This window comes from Rhinoderma darwinii, chromosome 4 (genome assembly GCF_050947455.1).
Source record: "Rhinoderma darwinii isolate aRhiDar2 chromosome 4, aRhiDar2.hap1, whole genome shotgun sequence".
Taxonomy (NCBI): Eukaryota; Metazoa; Chordata; class Amphibia; order Anura; family Rhinodermatidae; genus Rhinoderma; species Rhinoderma darwinii.
This window is the reverse complement of record NC_134690.1, coordinates 160,403,130-160,424,717: the sequence shown is the minus strand read 5'-3', so window position 1 is coordinate 160,424,717 and position 21,588 is coordinate 160,403,130. Positions and strand designations below refer to the sequence as shown.

Genomic DNA, 21,588 nt, shown 5'->3' with positions numbered 1-21,588 from the left:
TGGTAGAGTAGAGGGCAAGCCGAAGGACAGTGATGTCGAGAGCAGAGCTGGAGTTCCAGTCAGAGTGCTAGAAGCGGCTCTGCTCTGGGACTCTGGCTCTGGGGTTGCCCATGACATCACTGTCCATTTATGGACAGTTATTTCAGGAGCAGAGCTGGAGTCCCAAGCAGAGCACTAGTAGTGCTCTGCCCAGGACTCCGGCTCTGGGGTTTCCCATGACATCATTGTCCATATATGGACAGTGATGTCAGGGGCACTGCTGGAGTCCCAGGAAGAGCGCTACTAGTGCTCTGCCCAGGACTCCGGTTCTGGGGTAGCCCCAGAGTTCCAGAGCAGAGCCTATACTAGTGCTCTGCCCTGGGACTCCGGCTCTGGGGTTGCCCCTTACATCACATTCCGGTCCAGGAGGATCCCCTGACGTCACCGTCTATGGACAGCGATGTCAGGGGCTCCTCCAACAGAGGAATCCCCGGCCTAAACGTCGGCAATGCTCTGGCTGGGAATTCCACTCCTAGAGGGAGCCCCAATGGAGCCATCTAAAGGGGTGTGTGTGTGTGTGGCACTATCTATAGTGTCTGCGTGTGTGTGTGTGTGTGTGTGTGTGTGTGGCTGTGTGTGGCAGTATCTACAGAGGGCACTGTGGCATTATCTACAGGTGGGTGGGTGTGTGTGGCATTATCTACAGAGGGCACTGTGGCATTATCTACAGAGGGCACTGTGGCATTATCTACAGAGGGCACTGTGGCATTATCTACAGAGGGCACTGTGGCATTATCTACAGGTGGGTGTGTGGCATTATCTACAGATGGCGATAGTGGTATTATCTACAGAGGGCTCTGGCATTATCTACAGTGGGCACTGTGGCACTATCTAAAAAGGGGCTGCCCAATCTTCATATTCTTGTGTCTGCCAAATGCTGCCAACTGAGCAGCCAGACTGCATTTAGTGAAACTTAAACTGGAAAACTGGATTGTTAAAATAAGCACGTGGAGTAAACTCGCAAATTTACGTTAAGTTTAAACCTAGCGCTATTATTATAGTAATGTAGTATTGTTATAATAATGTAGTATTATAGTAATGTAGTATTATTATAGTAATGTAGTACGGCCTAAGGCCCCATGCATACAAACGGGAACCATGGGAAAATTGCGGTCCCATTCATTTCCATGGACCCATGCACACGACCGTAGTTTCCACGGTCCGTGCATGGCCCAGGAGCCTGACCGCAGAAAGAATGGACATGTCTTATTACGGTCGTGTTCTGCGGTCCAGGCTCATAGAAAATATTGGATGCGGTCATGTGCACGGCCCGCGAGTTGCGCGCGGCTCGCGGGTGACATTCCGAGGCCAGCCGACCCAAAAATCACGGCCGTGCATCATGCTACGGTTGTGTGCATGATGCCTTAATCGGTATTGCTATAGATATTTGGAGATTCAGGTTCATCATAAAACTGTATAAAAGTGTTGACATTTAATTTAGTGATTTTTTTTATTGTAATAAATAATTTTAAAATATATTATATTTAATAAAAGATTCTGTATTGTACTCTTTATTCTTGAACAAGGTATCAAATTAACAAAGCTTATAGTTTAAAAAAACACAAGAAAACAAATCTATTGAATTTGTAGGAAATACAATACCAAAATGACCCACACTGAATGTTTATTTCAATTAATAGTCATTGAAAGAATAAGGGATGACGACATCAGCAGGTTTACAGTACTGGGGTTTGGTGTACAAATGAATGTTAAAAAGTCTAAACCTCAAATTGAATATGTCCTCTGACAATTTGGTCCTTAACATCACACTTGATATCATCTAAATGAAAACAAAAATGTCCACAACAGTTTTATTCTTTAGGAAATGCTTTATTAAACCTAGATTAAAGAGTCACTGTCATCAAACAGAGTGATAAATATTAAGACATGTCAAGTTACACTAACAAAGTGAAATAAGTTGGTACATTGCGCCTACTAAATGAACCACTTAATTTCCACTCCCTAACATTAAAGAATCATTCTGGTAACTGATAAAGTTTTAAGTGTCTCCAATGAATAAGCGAACAGTGATATAAGAACCTTAATTTCACTTAAAATCCAATGTGGCGCCTGGTAGGACCTTGCATATGAAGGAGAATTGTAGAAGAAGCACCAAGGACACAGGAGTGGTGACTTGCCATTTCGGCGCTCTCTCAAAACTCGTTCTTATAGAAATAGCAAGATCTTCCTAAGCAAATGAACGCTGCGGCCTACTCCATGCATTAAAATAATTATTGTGTCCCCCTTTTAATTATAATAGTTATGTTGGTATTATTACTGTTGGTTTAAAATGCAGCAAGTCCAGCTGGGTCCCGCTATACAGCGTTTACACCATGTTACTTGAGCATTATAATTCAAACTCATGATGAGACGCTTGTTTTATTGGCTTGATTTTTTTCCGTTAAAGGGAATGTTTACCTTTAAACATCTTCTGACATGTCACTTGGTCACTGTGGTTAATCTGCGCCCTGTGACTACCACCAATTGCTAAAAGAAAGGCGCAACAGCCTGTGCCACTTAGACATTTGACTCAGAAAGTCATCAAGTAGAAGCGATCAACATTAAAGTCCCCAAAAATCCCTTTAAAGAAAAAAAATTATTTGTAAAACAAAAAACAAAATTTAAATGTAGTCAGAACTTTCTATTGGTGAACAATTCTTCATATGAAGGAGGAGACCCTAACTCCAAATCCCCAAGCGATACAGAAGAGACTGAAGCATCTGAAATTCGATGTGAGGACCATGACTGGGAATGGGGGCACCGTGAAGATTCTGTCACTGTGGAAAAGAAATATGTATGTTTAATTCAATGTTAAAAGGCCATGTGCACCACCTACTGTACACCGTGTAGAAATATTTCAATGCCATAGTTACTGCATTCAATGCTAAATGCTTAAGTTAAGACATACTCAAGAATTATGGGGGAATTTAACAAGTTTTCTGTCAGAGAAAAGGAGCAAATGTTCGCAATTGGTGCTAAAAATTTGGCTTTTGGGGCACTTTTGCCGCTCACGCCACTTTACCGAACAGTGGATGGAGGTTAGTAAAAGAGGGCGATAAAATGCACTGTAACTTATTATTTTTAAGAGGCGTGATCCTTTCATAAATTACGTGCATCTTACTTCAACCTTTTTTGCTTTCAGACTGGTGTATGAAACGCCTGTCTATGTAAATCTCCTCCATATGTTGTCCACTAATATATAATCCCATCCATATTTTACATATCTGTCAACTGTACTAACCCCTTCTTGCAAAACGACGTGTCTGGTATGTCGTAGTGCGAAGGGAATGTATGGAGCGCGCTCACGTGCCGAGCATGCTCCATACACTGCGGGTGTCGGCTGTTAGACACAACTATCGGCCAAGAACAACGATTGCGCTGTTCCTGGTTGTTTAACCCCTCAAATGCTGCGGTCAATCGCGACCAGAGCACCTGAGGCATTGGAAAGAGAAGGCGGCCTACTCCGACAGCACATCGCCCCCCCGCAATGAGATTGGGGGGTGACGACGGTTGTCATGGCAGCCCAGGGGCCTAACGAGGCAGCGCTTAACAGAAGCCAGTAGAAATCACAATATACTGCAATGCATTAGTTGGTTCAAATCCCCTAGGGGGACTAATGAAATGTGTAAAAAAAAATGAAAAAGTTTTTAGCAGTGAAAAAATAAAAAAAAATAATAATCATAAGTTCAAAATAAACACCTTTTCTAATTTTTCCTCTAAAATAATGTAAAAAATAAAAAAGTTAACAAAATTGGTATCGCTGCGTCTGTAAAAGTCTGAACTATTAAAATATGGCAGTATTTAACATGCACGGTGAACGCAGTAAAAAATAAAACATTTAAAACACCAAAATCTTTGTTTTTTTGGTCAACTTAGCTCCCAAAAAAATCTTGGTAAAAAGTGATCAAAAAATTATATGTATGTACCAAAAAATAATAAGGATAAAAATTAAAGCTCGTCCCGCAAAAAATAAGCCCTCAGACTGCTCAATCAATGAAAAAATAAAAAAAGTTATGGCTCTCAGAATGTGGCGATAAATAAAAAAAATTTGTAACAATTTTTTTGTCTTTAAAAGTAGTAAAATATAAAAAAACCTTTAGAAATTTGGTATCACCGTAATCGTATTGAGCCACAGAATAAAGTTAAGTTGTCATTTTTACCGCACTGTGAAAGCTGGAAAAACTAAAACCAAAAAGCAATTAAGGAATCAGTTTTTTCCAATTTCAGCCCGCAACAATTTTTTTTTTCTGTTTCCCAGTACATTATATGGTACTTTAAATGCTACCATTAGAAACGACAACTCCTCCCGCAAAAAATAAGTCCTCACACCGCTCTATTGATGGAAAAAGAAAAAAGTTATGGCTCTTGGAATGCGGGGAGGAAAAAATAAAAATCTGAAAGATGGCTGCGGTGGGAAGGGGTTAACTGCAAACAGGAAGATGAACCAGTTTACATTGTAAGCAGAGATCTCTACATATCTCAGCTCATACAAATGACTGTCCCTTATGTAAATAACATAGTATATAATTGTTCCTACCACCACAGAATTGTGAGTACTGTATGGTAAAATTCTTGTAAGTTTACAAACCATATAGAGAATCTGAGCCACTCAGAGTGACAACTGTAACCATCTTTCTAGAAGGAAATCTTGCTGGTGTCTTTACCCAGAACTGGAAGCAGCAGACAGTCACACAACGCACGATCAGGATCAACAGGACGAGCAAGAAGATCCTGGAACACAAAAGACTCTTAGGCTGGGTTCACACGTGGCGGAATTTCACTTAAATTCCGCTGCGGACACTCCGCAGCGTTAATCCGCAGCGGAGCCGTTTGTCCATTGACTTACACTTTAATTTAGCAGTGTTCGTTTAGACGAGGCGTAAAATTCCGCTGCGGAGCATAGGCTGCGGAGCGGAATTTGGTGTCCGCAGCATGCTCTGTCTGTTGCGGAGCAGTGGCGGACTCATGGCGGAATTTCTCCATTGACTTCAATGGAGATTCTAATTTCCGCAATGAAGTCCGCAGCTGTCATGCACATGTTATGTGTGCTGCGGATCCGTCTTGCTTTTTTAACTTGACATTTCTTCATTCTGGCTGGACCTATGTATTTCTAGGTCTACAGCCAGACTGAGGAAGTCAATGGGGCTCCCGTAATGACGGGAGCGTTGCTAGGAGACGTCAGTAAATAGTCACTGTCCAGGGTGCTGAAAGAGTTAAGCGATCGGCAGTAACTGTTTCTGCACCCGGGACAGTGACTACCGATCCCAATATACATGTATCTGTAAAAAAAATGAAGTTCATACTTACCGAGAACTCCCTGCTTCTGTCTCCAGTCCGGCCTCCCAGGATGACGTTTCAGTCTAAGTGACGGCTGCAGCCAATCACAGGCTAATAACAGGCTGCAGCAGTCACATGGACTGCCGCGTCATCCAGGGAGATCGGGCTGGATGCCGAAGGAGGGACGCGTCACCAAGACAACGGGCGGTAAGTATGAATTTCTTTGACTTTCACAAGGGAAAGTGCTGTCCCTTCTCTCTATCCTGCACTGATAGGGAGAAGGGAAGTACTTTTACCGCAGTCCGCAGCAGCTAGTCCACATCAATTTACTGCACATTTTGTGCAGATCCGCAGCAGAATCTGCAACGCAGATTCTGTGCGGCATTGATGCGGACAGTTGCGGAGGAAATCCGCCACGTGTGGTCATGCCCTTACTTCAAGCATCTTGTAGAGTTATGTACGTCTCTTTTTATATAAGATTTTAGCAAATATTTGCTTCCTCCTAGAGCAAGTAGCAAGCTACCAAACCTGCACCCTTAGGGCATGATCAGACGTGGCAGAATTTTTACATGGAAATTAGAAGTAAATCTATACACTTATATAGAGTGTAATAGAATAAAATACATTTGACACAACACTGACGTAATACTGATACAATACTGATATAAATGCTGAGCTAAAGGCAGACACCATTCACGTTTCTTGTCAGTATTAAGGCTGTGTTCACAAGCTAAACAAAAAACGGCTGTAAAATATGAAGTTGTTTTCAAGGAGTGACATGCACTTCTTTTTACAGGGAGTTTTTTTACGCACCGTTTTTCAAATGGCCGCGTAAAAAAAATGCCCCAACAGAACGAAACACCGTTTTTCCCATTGAAATAAATGGGCGGATGTTTGGAGGCGTTCAGCTTCCATTTTTTCAGCCATTTTTTGGGGCGTTTACGGCCCGAGAACGGCTGCAAGTAAGCTGTGTGAATATACCCTCAGGGTATGTTCATACGCTATACAAAAAACGGCTGTAAAATATGGGGCTGTTTTCAAGGGAAAACAGCCTTTGGTTTTCAGCTGTTTTTTAAGCATCAAGCGTTTATTTATGCATTTTTTTTTGGACGTTTTTGGAGCTGTTTTTCTATTGAGACAATGAAAAACGGCTCCAAAAACAGCTGAAAATAAGCCGTGTGGACATAACGTCAGGATTTCAATACCGTAAACACCCCGAAAAACGGCTGAAATAACGGAAGCTGAACGCCTCCAAAGATCTGCCCTTTGATTTCAATGTGAAAAACAGTGTTTCATTCCGATGGGGTATTTTTTTTACCCAGCCGTATGAAAAAACGGCGTGTAAAAAAATGCCACGTAAAAAGAAGTGCATGTCACTTCTTGAGCCATTTTTGGAGCCGTTTTTCATTGTGTCAATAGAAAAACAGCTCCAAAAATGGACTCAAAAGACGTTTGTAGCTTAAAAAACGGCTGAAATTCACAGGCTGTTTTCCCTTGAAAACAGCTCCGTATCTTACAGCTGTTTATTGTTTAGCGTGTGAACATAGCCTATATAAGTATTGTATTTAAAAAAAAACAAAAAACGGAAACCGCGCCAAAAAACTGCCGAAAATGCCTCCCATTGATTTCAATGGAAGGCGGAGGCGTTTTTTTGCCACGAGCGAAAAACCGTCTCACGGGAAAAAGAAGCGACATGCCCTATCTTTGGGTGTTTACATCTCTGCCCTAACATTGACATCAATGGGAGGCATAGAAAGCGTATTTCGCATCGTTTTTTGCCCGCAGGGTCCAATGGCCGCGGGCGAAAAACGCCACGAAAAACGCAGCAAACGGCGTGAGGGCAGATCAAAATCTGCCTTAGAATTCCAGATGGGATTTTGAGGCAGAATTTCCTGCCTGCAAATAGTTTAAAGCCCAATAATTCTAAATAAACAAATACTATGCATGTAGATATTATTTAAAAAATAATCTCACAAAGTTCGATCTGTCACGTAAAAACTATGCAAATATCATAATAGTATAGGAAATAAAAAAGTTATAAAACTAAACAATTCCTCAATTTCTCATTGAAAGTTCAATCCTGGACTATGTGTTGAAAGTAGTTACAGGTAGAACCTAAAGAAGACATGTTTATAGTTTACTGTATCATGCTGAAGATTGTTAATCGTGTCAGGCTCTTGTCCCAGCTTCTGCTATAAATTGTATTTTATTATAGTAACGTACAGCACAGAGTGTCCTGCCGTGCAGTAGAAATATTTTATTTGAGCACGCTTATGGCTTTATGGTTTATCAATGTTAAATAAACACGTTCTATACTGCGATGTTCACATGAGCTACAAAATTAGCTGTTACAATATATCCCAAAACATCTTGTCAGCATGACAAGCGTTGCACATCAGCTCTGTAACATTAAGACTGGGCAATTCAGTTTGGGCACACAGTGATTGCTAAAGAGACTTCAGTCTTGTAAGATCGAATGATGCCAGTAAACCCGTCACTCTGGGCTGCTGGGCACACTTCATACTTACCAGTCACTCAACCAGCACTGCAATTTCAAAATCTTACGTTCAGACATCAGCACCAGATAAAAATGATAAAGAATGTAATGTCATTGCATAAGAAGAGACCTTGGCTTTACTCATTGATAGAAAATATGACCTCAACTCTCTTATTTTGGGGTTTACTTAAATGTCCCATACAAGGGATTAGGATTTTTTTTTATAATCAAAAACATTCCCATACATTCCCTGTACGTATTGGGAATATTGGTAGGTATACATTTAGCTGCAATTCTGATCAACATGTGTATGATACTATGACTGTATAGGGCCTGTTAACATCTGCATTGTCTTTCCATTGAGGGGTTCCGTTTTTCCTCAACGGAAAGGCAAACGGAAACCATAGCTTCTGTTTGCATCACCATTGATGTCGATGGTGACGGATACTTTGCTAATGGTTTCCATTTGTCCCAGTTGGGAAAGGGTTTAGTTTTTTTTTACAGAATCAATAGCGCAGTCGACTACGCTATTGATTCCGTCAACAAAAACGGAAACCTTACACAACGGTGACAAACGGAGACCATAAGCAACGGAAGCATTACCATTGAAATCAATGGTGATGCAAACAGAAGCTACGGTTTCCGTTTGCCTTTTCGATGAGGGGTTCCTCGAACAGAAAGTCCGACGGCACCCCTCAACGGTAACCAACGCTGATGTGAACAGGCCCTTATCGATATTTGAATCTCCAACATGGGTGGAAAAAAAGGTAATATTACATTTAAAATACGGGTGAAAAACACAGTAACAATACAGAGTGCAAAATAATAAAATACTATTGACACAATACTGATCTAATACTTGCACAATACTGACATAAATACTGAGTTAAATGAAGACACCATTCATGTTTAATGTCAGTTTTTAGGATTTCAATACTCAAGTGTGAATGAGTCTTTAAAGGGAATGTATGATGCGTTTAATAGCTATTTATTTTTTTCTTTCGGAAACCTTACTGGGGCGGCCATGTTTGAGTCACCCAGATCCTTCCTGCATTGTTTGTAAAAAGAGTGCATCAGGGCATGTACTTTATAGCAGGTGCAATTAACCCCTTCCCAGCCTTTTTTCAGATTTTTCCTCCACATCTTCCAAAAGCCGTAACTTTTTTATTTTTCCATCAATATTGCGATATGAGAGCTTGTTTTTTGCGAGACGTGTTGTAGATTTCCCAGGACTATTTATTGTACTATATAATGTAGTGGGAAACTGGAAAAAAAATATTTGTGTGGTAGAATAGGAAAAAAACAGCGATTACTCAATCTTTTGGGTGGTTTTGTTCTTATGACGTTCACCGCACGGTAAAAACGGCATGTTAACTTCATTCTGTGGGTCAATACAATTATAGTGATGCCAAATTTCTATAGTTTTTTAAATGTTTTACTACTTTTCCAAGGAAAAAACTGATTGTTAAAATGAAATTTTTCGTTTTGTCACAATATTCTGAGAGCCATAACTTTTTTAATTTTCTGTAGATTTAGCAGGCTGAGTTGTTATTTTTTTGCGGGGTGAGCTGTAGTTTATATTGGTACGATTTTGGGGTACATGAGACTTTTTGATCACTTTTTATTAAATTTTTTGTGGGAGATGAAGTGACCACAAAACAGCAATTCTGACGTTTTAAAGTAAAAATATTTTTTTTAGACCGTTCACTTTGCGGACTAAATAATGATGTATTGTAATAGTTCAGCCATTTAAGGACGGGTCAAAATCAGTTATGTTAATTTTTTTTTACATTGTGCTTGAGGGAGAATGGGAAATGTTTTTTTTTTTTTAAACATTTTTTTATTTATTAAAAAAATGTCTTTTAGTATTTTTTCCACTCTTCCCCTTAGGGGACTTGAACCAGCGATCGTTGGATCGCTTGCACGATATACTGCAATACTAATGTATTGTAATATAGCGTGATTCTGGCGGTCTCCATAGGAAAGCTTCATAGGAGTACAAAGATGGTGGACCTGGGGGCCTTCATCAGGCCCCCAGGCTGCCATGCCAACCAACGGCACCCCCTGATCTCGACGCGTCATTTAAATACCAAAGTCACTATTGACCGCAGCATTTAATGAGTTAAACGAGCGGTATTGCGCTCGAGCAGGATCCCGCTCGTTACATTGAAGTGTCGGCTGTAACACACAGCCAACATGCTCGTTCTATAGAGCGGGCACAGCCCGTGAGCCTGCTCCATACTCCCCCACCCGACGTGCGCCGTATACAGTGAAGGAAATAAGTATTTGATCTCTTGCTGATTTTGTAAGTTTGCCCACTGTCAAAGACATGAACAGTCTAGAATTTTTAGGCTAGGTTAATTTTACCAGTGAGAGAAAGATTATATATATATAAAAAAAAAAGAAAATCACATTGTAAAAATTATATATATATTTTTGCATTGTGCACAGAGAAATAAGTATTTGATCCCCTACCAACCATTAAGAGTTCAGCTTCCTCCAGACCAGTTACACGCTCCAAATCAACTTGGTGCCTGCATTAACCCCTTAAATATGCAGCCTAGTTTTGGCCTTAAAGGAACAGTGTCATGGCAAATAATTTTTTTTATATGTTAAAGATGTTAGTGCTTTAATAAAAACGTTTTTATTCATTTGTGTGTTTGTGTTTTACTTTTTCTTATTTTTACACTTTTTCTTCCCTATGGGGGCTGCCATTTTTTGTTCCATTTCTGTGTGTGTCGATTAACGACACACACAGACATGGAGTACGGCAGCCACAGTCCCATAGGGACTGTGAACGGCTCCCGTCCCATTCACGTCCGTGTACGGCGTCTGTGTGGGAACTGCGCATGCGCCGCTCCCACACAGTCCTATTCGAAATTGGCGCCGTCCGGCGCCATTTTCCTGTGGACCGGAAGTCGCGGCCGGACTGTAATATTACTACTTCCGGTCGCGGCTTCCGGACTTGTGCACATGGAACAGCGGCAGCAAAGGGAGCGGACGGGCCGGAGGGAGCCGCGGCGGCAGGAGCAGGTAAGACATTTCAATGTATGTTAGTGTTTGTGTGTGTTTACTACTGTATGTAAACCTACTACACTGTGGGTTACCTCAAAAAATGGCGACACACAGTGTAGGAGGTTAAACCTTTCAAACCCCTCGTTTATCCCGGCACTAGCCAGGATAAAGGAGGGGGGGATGCTGAGAGCTCACTAGAGCGAGGGCTTTTAACCCAATGTTGCAATGCTGCAATTTTGGGAACTAGCTCCATCTAGTGACCAAAAATGGGTAGTATTATAAATTAGAATTAATTTATAATATTTCCTGACTATTTCCTGACTCGTGAAAAAAATAAAAAAAATTTGAACCATGTTTAATCACCCACACACTAAATGTTTAATTTTTTAAAAAAAAACATGTTTTTCTGGCAACACCATGCCTTTAAGGCTCAGAGCCCATTTTTCAAATCTGACATATTTCACTTTATGTGGTAATAACGTCGGAATGCTTAAACCTATCCAAGCGATTCTGAGATTGTTTTCTCGTGACACATTGGGCTTCATGTTCGTGGTAAAATTTGGTCAATATATTCAGAGTTTATTGGTGAAAAATTGCAAAATGTAGAGAAAATTTTGAAAAAATAGAATTTTTCAGAATTGAAATGCATCTGCTTGTAAAACAGATGGTTATACCACCCAAAATAGTAACTAGTTCACATTTTCCATATGTCTACTTTAGATTGGCATCGTTTTTTGAACATTATTTTATTTTTCTTGGACGTTACAAGGCTTAGAACATAAACAGCAATTTCTCATATTTTTAAGAAAATTTCAAAAGCCTTTTTTTTAAGGTACCTCTTGAGTTCTGAAGTGTCTTTGTGGGGCCTATGTATTAGAAACCCTGATAAAACACCCCATTTTAAAAACTACACCCCTCAAAGTATTCAAAACAGCATTTAGAAAGTTTTTTAACCCTTCAGGCATTTCACACGAATTAAAGCAAAGTGGAGGTGAAATTTGCAAATTTCATTTTTCTTGCTGAATTTCAATTTTATTCATTTTTTTTCTGTAACACAGAAGGATTTACAAGAGAAACACTACTAAATATGTATTGTCCAGATTCTGCAGTTTTTAGAAATGTCCCACATGTGGCCCTACTGCGCTCGTGGACTAAAACACAAGCCCTAGAAGCAAAGAAGCACCTAGTGCATTTTAAGTCCTCTTTTTTATTAGAATATATTTTAGGCAGCATGCCAGGTTTGAAGAGGTGTTGAGGTGCCAAAACAGTAGGAATCCCCCAATAGTGACCCCATTTTGGAAACTACACCCCTCAAGGAATTCATTTATGGTTGTTGTTACCATTTTTACTGCACATTTTCTTCACAGCACGTATTTGAATTGGGCTGTGAAATGAAAAAAATGTAATTTTTTCCAATAAAATGTCATTTGTGATCAAAATTTCTTATTTTCACAGGGAAAAAAATACCCCATTTTGTTGCCCAATTTGTCCTTAGTGTGGCAATACCCCATTTGTGGTGATAAACTGCCGTTTGGGCCCATGGGAGGGCTCAGAAGGAAAGGAGCGCTATATGTTTGTTGAAGTCCAGATTTTGCTGGATTGGTTTTCGGGTGCCATGTCGCATTTGCAGAGCCTCAGAGGTAACAAAGCAATGGAAACCCACCAAAAGTGACCCCATTTTGGAAACTACACCCCTCAAGGAATTCATTTATGGTTGTTGTTAGCATTTTGACCACACATTTTTTTCACAGCACCTATTTCAATTGGGCTGTGACATTAAAAAAATGACATTTTTTCCAATAAGATGTAATTTTTTATCAAAATTTCTTATTTTCACAGGGAACAAAATACTCAATTTTGTTGCCCAATTTCTCTTGAGTGCAGCAATACCCCATTTGTGGCAATAAACTGCCGTTTGGGCCCATGGGAGGCCTCAGAAGGGAAGGAGCGCTGTGTGTTCTTTGGAGTACAGATTTTGCTGGTTTGTTTTTCGGGTGCCATGTCGCATTTGCAGAGCCCCAGAGGTATCAAAGCAACGGAAACCCATCAGAAGTGACCCCATTTTGGAAACTATACCCCTCAAAGAATTCATTTATGGGTAATGTGACCTTTTAGACCCCATAGTTTCTTCACAGAACTTATTTGAATTGGGCTGGGAATTAAAAAAATATATATTTTTTCCTATAATATGTAATTTTAGCTAAAAAATTCTTATTTTCACAAGAAATAAAATACTCCATTTTATTGCCCAATTTGTCCTGAGTGCGTCAATACCACATTTGTGGTGATAAACTGCCGTTTGGGCCCATGGGAGGGCTCAGAAGGAAAGGAGCGCTGTGTGTTCTTTGGAGTCCAGATTTTGCTGGATTGGTTTTCGGGTGCCATGTCGCATTTTCAGAGCCCCAGAGGTATCAAAGCAATAGAAACCAACCACAAATGACCCCATTTTGGAAACTACACCCCTCAAGGAATTCATTTATGTGTGCTGTGACCATTTTGACCCCATAGTTTTTTCACAGAACTTATTTGAATTGGGCTGGGAATGAAAACAAAATTATTTTTTTCAAATAATATATAGTTTTGGCTGAAAATTTCTTATTTTCACAAGAAACAAAATACCCCATTCTGTTGCGCAATTTGTTCTGAGTGCCGCAATACCCCATTTGTTTGGATAAACTGCCGTTTGGGCCCATGGGAGGGCTCAGAAGGAAAGGACCACCATTTGGCCTACTGGGGATTTTCTAGTGCGAAGTCATGTATGCAGAAGCACCTGAGGTACCAGTACAGTTAAAACCCGCAAGAAGTAACCCCGTTTTAATAACTACACCCTTAAGGCATTCATCTAGAGGTGTAGTGAGCATTTTGACCAGAGACCTACACCCCATAAACTGTAATGTGGGTTCTCCCGGGTATGGCAATACCCTACATGTGGCTGTTATCAGCTGCCTGGACACACAGCAGGGCTCAGAGGGGAAAGACAAGGGGGGATAAGCTGTGCGGAGTGCATCAGGGTAAGTAAAATTGAGGTAAATTATAAACCAAGGGATGTATGATAAATTTTAAAACTGACTTTCATACAGAGCTCTGGTTATTCGGGACACGTGTCACATTGATATATTGTGTCATCCCTTATAGCAGACTTTGCACCTCTTTTGACTTTTTCCCTTCTTGCCAGTTTGGGAAACTTCTCCTGGAAAGTGTTGCCACCTTGGTACGATGCGTGTGGCCCCGCTTTCAGAAGTACTGGGTGCCCCCCCTTCTTGGTCCCTAAAGATTAGTTTCTTGATAATCACCTCTTGAAATTCCAGGAAAGTTCCCGTCTGGCCTGCACATCGACGTAGCACGTACGCATTGTACAATGCCATCTGTATGATGTGCCCGGCCAGCTTCTTATACCACACCGCATGGCACTGTAGGGCTTCAGGATTTGATCCACACCTCCCATGTACCTATTGTAGTCCAGGATGCAGTCTGGTTTGGGGGTGGCCTTAGCTTCATATAGCCTAAACCTGTAGGTATACCCGGATGCACTCTCGCAGCTTATACATCTTCACGCCATACCTTGCCCTCTTACCCGGCAGGTACTCGCGGAATTGAACCCTCCCTTTAAAATGTACCAGGGACTCATCAATAGAAATACACTTCTCGAGGGTGAATGCTTGGGAAAACCGGGCACTGGAACGGTCTAATAGGGGTCTCCGTTTATACAAACGGTCAAAATTGGGGTCATCTCGGGGTGGGCACGGCTCATTATCAGTATAATGTAAGAAGCGAAGTATTGCCTCATTTATTTATTTTTTTAGGATCCAGTTCAGTTCTGAAGTTGCTTTGAGGGGCCCATATATTAGAAACCCCTATCAAATACCACATTTTGGAAACTAGACCCCTCAAAGTATTCACAACAGCATTTAGAAAGTTTATGAAACCTTTAGGTGTTTCACAGAAATTTAGAGCAAAGTAGAGGTGAAATTTACATATTTTTTTTGTCAGAAAATCCTTTTTATACAATTTTTTTTATAACACAAAAGGATTTATCAGAGAAACGCAACTTAATACGTATTGCCCAGATTCTGCAGTTTTGAGAAATATCCCACATGTGGCCCTCGTGCGGTAATGGACTGAAGCACCGGCCTCTGAAGCAAAGGCACACCTAGTGGATTTTGAGGCCTCTTTTTTATTAGGCACCATGTCCGGTTTGAAGAGGTCTTGTGGTGCCAAAACATTGGGAACCCCCCAAAAGTGACCCCAATTTGGAAACTAGACCCCTTGAGGAATTTATTGTAGTTTTCTTGGGGTGCATGCGGCTTTTTGATCAGTTTTTATTCTATTTTTAGGTGGCGTGGTGACTAATAAACAGCAATTCTACTATTGTTTTTTTATTCTTTTTTTTTTACTGCGTGCACCGTGCGCTATAAATGACATATTCACTTTATTCTGCGGGGCGATACGATTACGGCGATACCAGATGTTTACAGTTTTTTTTTATGTCTTATGGCGTTTGCACAATAAAATACGTTTTGTAAACAATCATTTACTTTTTGTGTTGCCTTATTCTAAGAGCCATAACGTTTTTATTTTTCAATCAATAAAGCCGTGCGAGGACTTATTTTTTGCGTAACGATCAGTACCATTTTTAGGTACATGCGACTTTTTGATCTCTTTTTATTCCATTTTTTGGGAGGTGAAGTGACCAAACAATTGTGATTGTGGTTCGGTTTATTACTATTTTCTTTTACGGCGTTCACCGAGCTGGATAAATAACGAAATAATTTTGTAGTTCAGGCCGTTACGGACGCGGCGATACCAATTATGTACAGTTTATTTGTTTGTTTATATATTTTTATTAATAATAAATGACTGATAAGGGAAAAAGGGGGATTTTTACTTTTAATACTTTTAAAACTTTTATTTTCTTATTTTTACACAACTTCTTTTAACTTTTTTTTACTGTATTACTTTGTCCCACTAGGGGACTTGAGGGCAGGAGGCCCTGATCGCAATTCTAATACACTGCACTACATGCGTAGTGCAGTGTATTAGAACTGTCAGCTACTCACTGACAGCAAGCATAGTGGGTCCTGACGTTGTCAGGACCCACTAGGCTTCCGTCTATGGCATAGCCGGACGCCATTGTTTGGTGTCCGGTTGCCATAGTCACGATCGCCGGCCGCTATCGCGTAGCAGGCCGGCGATGGCAGCTTAACCCCTAAAAAGCCGCAATCTCTATAGAACGCGGCTTTTAAGGGGTTAATCAGCCGGAATACAGCGATCGGTCCCCGCTGTAGGAGCTGTGACAGCTGCTGAACAAGACAGCAGCTGTCACAGCTCCTGTATGTGTCGGGAGGACGGCCGAAACGGCCGTTACTCCCGAGACGTACTATTCCGTCATGGAGCGCGAACGATACAGCTGCCATGACGTAATAATACGTCCAGGAGCGGGAAGGGGTTAAAGACAGCTGTCTTAAATGGTCACCTGTATAAAAGACTCCTGTACACAGACTCAATTAATCAGTCTGACTCTAACCTCTACAACATGGGCAAGACCAAAGAGCTTTCTAAGGACGTCAGGGACAAGATCATAGACCTGCACAAGGCTGGAATGGGCTACAAAACCATAAGTAAGACGCTGGGTGAGAAGGAGACAACTGTTGGTGCAATAGTAAGAAAATGGAAGACATACAAAATGACTGTCAATCGACATCGAACTGGGGCTCCATGCAAAATCTCACCTCGTGGGGTATCCTTGATCCTGAGGAAGGTGAGAGCTCAGCCGAAAACTACACAGTGGGAACTTGTTAATGATCTCAAGGCAGCTGGGACCACAGTCACCAAGAAAACCATTGGTAACACATTACACCGTAATGGATTAAAATCCTGCAGTGCCCGCAAGGACCCCCTGCTCAAGAAGGCACATGTACAGGCCCGTCTGAAGTTTGAAAATGAACATCTGGATGATTCTGAGAGTGATTGGGAGAACGTGCTGTGTTTAGATGAGACTAAAATTGAGCTCTTTGGCATTAACCCAACTCGCCGTGTTTGGAGGAAGATAAATGCTGCCTATGACCCAAAGAACACCGTCCCCACTGTCAAGCATGGAGGTGGAAACATTATGTTTTGGGGGTGTTTCTCTGCTAAGGGCACAGGACTACTTCACCGCATCAATGGAAGAATGGATGGAGCCATGTACCATCAAATCCTGAGTGACAACCTCCTTCCCTCCACCAGGACATTAAAAATGGCTCGTGGCTGGGTCTTCCAGCACGACAATGACCCGAAACATACAGCCAAGGCAATAAAGGAGTGGCTCAAAAAGAAGCACATTAAGGTCATGGAGTGGCCTAGCCAGTCTTCAGACCTTAATCCCATCGAAAACTTATGGAGGGAGCTGAAGATCCGAGTTGCCAAGCGACAGCCTCGAAATCTTAATGATTTACAGATGATCTGCAAAGAGGAGTGGGCCAAAATTCCATCTAATATGTGTGCAAACCTCATCAGCAACTACAAAAAACGTCTGACTGCTGTGCTTGCCAACAAGGGTTTTGCCACCAAGTATTAAGTCTTGTTTGCCAAAGGGATCAAATACTTATTTCTCTGTGCACAATGCAAATAAATATATATAAATTTGGCAATTATTTTTATTTATTTATATAATCTATCTCTCACTGGTAAAATTAACCTAGCCTAAAAATTCTAGATTATTCATGTCTTTGACAGTGGGCAAACTTACAAAATCAGCAAGGGATCAAATACTTGTTTCCTTCACTGTATATACGGCAGTTGTCGGGAAGGGGTTAATAGGAGTTTGGCCTCATGCATATGGACCTACTGTACGTCTGTTTGCCTTAGACTTCATACGGAGACATACACAGGTTGTTTTTTGTCAGTACAAATTTGACAGAAATAAAATCATGGCATGTTCAACCATAGGCTGTATTATGAAGGTATATCTGACATAGGGCACCCATCGGAGCACAATTCATTTGCACTCTGAGCAGGGCCGTATTTAGAGTTTGTACTACGCTAGGCACTTTTAGGGCAGACGCCCCTGATAACGCAGCTTTTCCGCTGCAAAAATTGCAACATGTGCTAATAGTTGCAGGTTTTACCTCCCCATTGAATTCAATAAGGAAAACCTGCAACAGAAAACTAGTGATTCCACAACATAAATTGGCATGCGGTGGATTAAAAAAAACGCACCGCAGGTTAATTTATGAATGGTTTTTCGGTGGGTTATTTACGCGTGGATGAGATCCACAAAGACCCAGGAAGGTAAGTATAATAATCGTTTTGCTTTTTTTGTTATTAGTGCTACTAATGTGTTTTTTTTTGTGTTTTTTTACAGGTTCGGTTTTTGGACTACGTTGGATTCGAGGACTACTTTGATGACAGCGTTTTTATTTTCAATAAAATGGTTAACAAGGATTGTGTGGGGGCTTTTATTTCTATAAAATATTTTTTCTGTGTTGGTGTTTTTTTTACTTCATTACTACTGCCTTAGGAATGGCAGCTGTCTGAAAGACAGTGTCCATTACTAAGTCGGAGCCTAGTGTTAGCCGGTGAAGAGGCTAATACTAACCCCCCCATTATTACCCCGGTACCCACCACCACCAGCGGTGCTAGGAAGAGCCGGGTACAATCCAGTATTCGACCATCTGAAGTGATGGTTGGGTACTGGGGCGGATGCAAGCTGGTATTATTAGTCTTGGAAAGCACAAAAACAATGGCCCTTTCCACCCTGGTAATGCTAGACTGCAACTGCTTTATTGTATCTAGCTGGTATGAAAAATAGGGGGACTCTCAAGTTGTTTATTCAATTATTTATTTTAAAAAAATGACATGGGGTCCCCCCATTTTTCATAACCAGCCAGATACAACATAGCAGCAGCAGCCTAGCATTACCAGGGTGGGAAGGCCTATTGTATTTGGACTTTCAAAGCCTAACAATACCAGCCTGCGGCCGCTCCAGTGCCTGACCATCACTTCAGATGGTCAGGTACTGGTTCATATCTGGCTCTTCCCGGCACCCCTGGTGGTGGTGGGTACTTGGGTGATAATGAGAGTGTTAGTGTTAGCTTTTCCACCAGCTAACACTAAGCCCCACCCTAATAATGGACGCTGTCTATCAGACAGCCACTATTACTAAAGCAGTAGTAATATAGTTTAAAAAAAACAGACACAGAAAAATATTTTATTAAAATAAAACCCCCTACGCAACCCTCGTTAACGAATTTATTGAAAATAAAAACGCTGTTTTCGATGTAGTCCAGAAATCCGACGTAGTCCATCGACCAAACCTGTAAAAAAAAACAGCACATTACTAACATTAATAAGTAAAATAGCAAAACCATTATCATACTTGCCTTCCTGAGTCTGTGATAGTTAACTAAGATTTGACACTACGCAACAGTTGTTGCATCAATAAATAGAGATGTCCGTTCACTTGAATTGATTAAATATATATCACTGCCTATATGAACGATTTAAAATAGAATTTTATTATAGAAATACCAAACTAAAAAGGAGGCTGAATAGCCAAAGTACTAATAGAGGCGTAAGCACAATTGACCAGCACAGGAGGGGGGCATACGAGGGTACTACGTGGTGAAAGTACCGCAAAATGCTCACTGATGAATCCCCCTAACTGTGTTATGAAATAAACACCTGGTCAATCCGTGCCAAAAACTGTGTCCCTACGCGTTTCCGCACCACTAGTAATTGGGGTGCTTCATCAGGGATCACACTGATGTATTTTTACCACATCTATATGGCCGGAAGACACCTATTGCGTGTCTATATCATTCACCCGGCTCGTGCACGACACTAGTCAGCTGGTCGAACACGAGCCGAGTGAAATGCCGGGCATAAGTAGTACTGGCCACTCCCTCCCGTGACGCGGCCCGAGCAGGACCGGCCCCCGGACGCACGCTGACACCGCGGGAGGGAGCAACCAAATGCGTCCCTGGTAACGAGGGATCTTCTTGCGGCTATGGGAGAAACTGGCAAAGAATAAATGGCCAAGAACGAGGACAGCAGCAGAAAGCACTGTGATCGTGAGGTAATACGATAAATGGCTCTATGTTAATAAAAAGCAGTCATGTGGCGTCCCCTAGCAACGGAGGCTAGCAACAGAGGATAGCGTCCCTCAGCACAGGAGGAAGTAAGAGATCGGTGTGATAGGAATATGTAGGAAGCATTAGAAAGCATAGCGGGATGATAAATACAAATAGACAAGGATCGAGCAGAAGGGGGTAGGGATCAGAGGAAGCAATTGAACGATATTTGTTCGTTCAGGCCCGCCGGTTTCATGGTGTGCATGTGGAAGATCCATTGGGCCTCTTTCTGTAAAATCCTCTTGTCCAAGTCCCCCCCCCCCCTGGCTGATGGACGTATGTGCTCGATCCCCTGAAATGTAATAACATGAGTGTCGCCACCATGACATTCCCAGATATGCCTTGCCACCGGGGTATCGATATTGCGACGAATGTCGCCTATGTGGTCCCTGATCCGTCTCCTGAATTCTCTGATCGTCTTGCCGACATATTGCAGTCTGCAGACACAGGAGATAAGGTAGACAATGCCCTTTGTTCTGCAATTAATAAACTATCTATTTTCAAAAGTCCTACCAGTGACATGGCTACAGAAATTCTTGCAACAAAATATAGACTCGCAAGCTTTGCAGGATCCACATCTAAATGTTCCCTTTACATTATGTGTAAGCCAAGTGGTAGGACGAGTGGGCTGCAGATGGCTATGGATGTTTCTGTCCCTCCTATAGGTCACCAGTGGTCTATTACCTACAAGATTACCAACATCTGGGTCAGTCCTGAGGATCCCCCAGTAGGTCTGTAGGATCCTAATCACTTCACTATTCGATGAATCATAAGTGCCTATAATGCGTATTTGATCATCAGTCGGGTGCTTCTTTGGATTTAGAAGTTCACTCCTATTGCAGTGAAATGCATTCCGGTAGGCTGATCCGAGGACATCACGAGGATAACCACTCCGAAGGAATCTATTTAGTAGATCAGATGCAGCTATCTTAAAGTCAGTCATAGTGGAGCAATTCCTACACGCCCGCAGGTATTGACCTTTTGGTATCCCCCTTTTTAATGGCGCGGGATGCCAGCTCTCCCATCTCAAAAGACTGTTAGTTGCTGTCTCTTTCCTAAAGATATTTGTTTGTATATGTCCCTGTTCTGTCTTACATATATTAATATCCAAGAAGGTCATTTTGCTCTCATGAATGACAGATGTGAAGAAGAGCCCCATTTCATTGACATTAAGAATAGCCACAAATTCACTGAATTCCTCCTTCGTTCCAGACCACAGAATCAAGATATCATCAATGAATCTAAGCCATAGAAGGATCATCGATGTCCATCGGTCCATTTCCTCACTAAAAACAATCATCTTTTCCCACCAGCCCAAGTACAAGTTGGCATAGGAGGGTGCGCAGGGACTCCCCATCGCTACCCCCCTGAGCTGGTGAAAGAATTTACCATCGAATAGAAATAAGTTGTGTTCGAGGATGTAATGAAGTAAGCTAACCACAAACTCATTGTGGGCCTTAAATTGTAGTCCCCTTTCATTCAGAAAATCCTTCACGGCCCTGCTCCCGGAGACATGGGGTATAGAGCTATAGAGGGCCTCAACGTCAAGTGAGGCCAGATGGACACCAGTGTCGCATTTGATGCCCGCTAACCTTCTGAGTACATCCATCGTATCATGAACGTATTATGGGAGGGCCGATACAAAAGGAC

The 21,588-nt window shown here is 41.6% G+C and overlaps 1 protein-coding gene across 1 annotated transcript in view; it reads right to left on the bottom strand.

The window, feature by feature from the left end:
* Nucleotides 1-2,670: 2,670 nt before the first annotated feature.
* Nucleotides 2,671-21,588, bottom strand: part of TMEM207 (transmembrane protein 207) — a 63,452-nt gene continuing 44,534 nt past the window's right edge. Inside the window, exons 4-5 of the mRNA XM_075864070.1 lie at nucleotides 4,628-4,770; nucleotides 2,671-2,816 (exon numbers count right to left, since the gene is read on the bottom strand). Coding sequence (XP_075720185.1) covers nucleotides 2,671-2,816; nucleotides 4,628-4,770 — 289 coding nt within the window. The remainder of the gene's footprint in view (nucleotides 2,817-4,627; nucleotides 4,771-21,588) is intronic.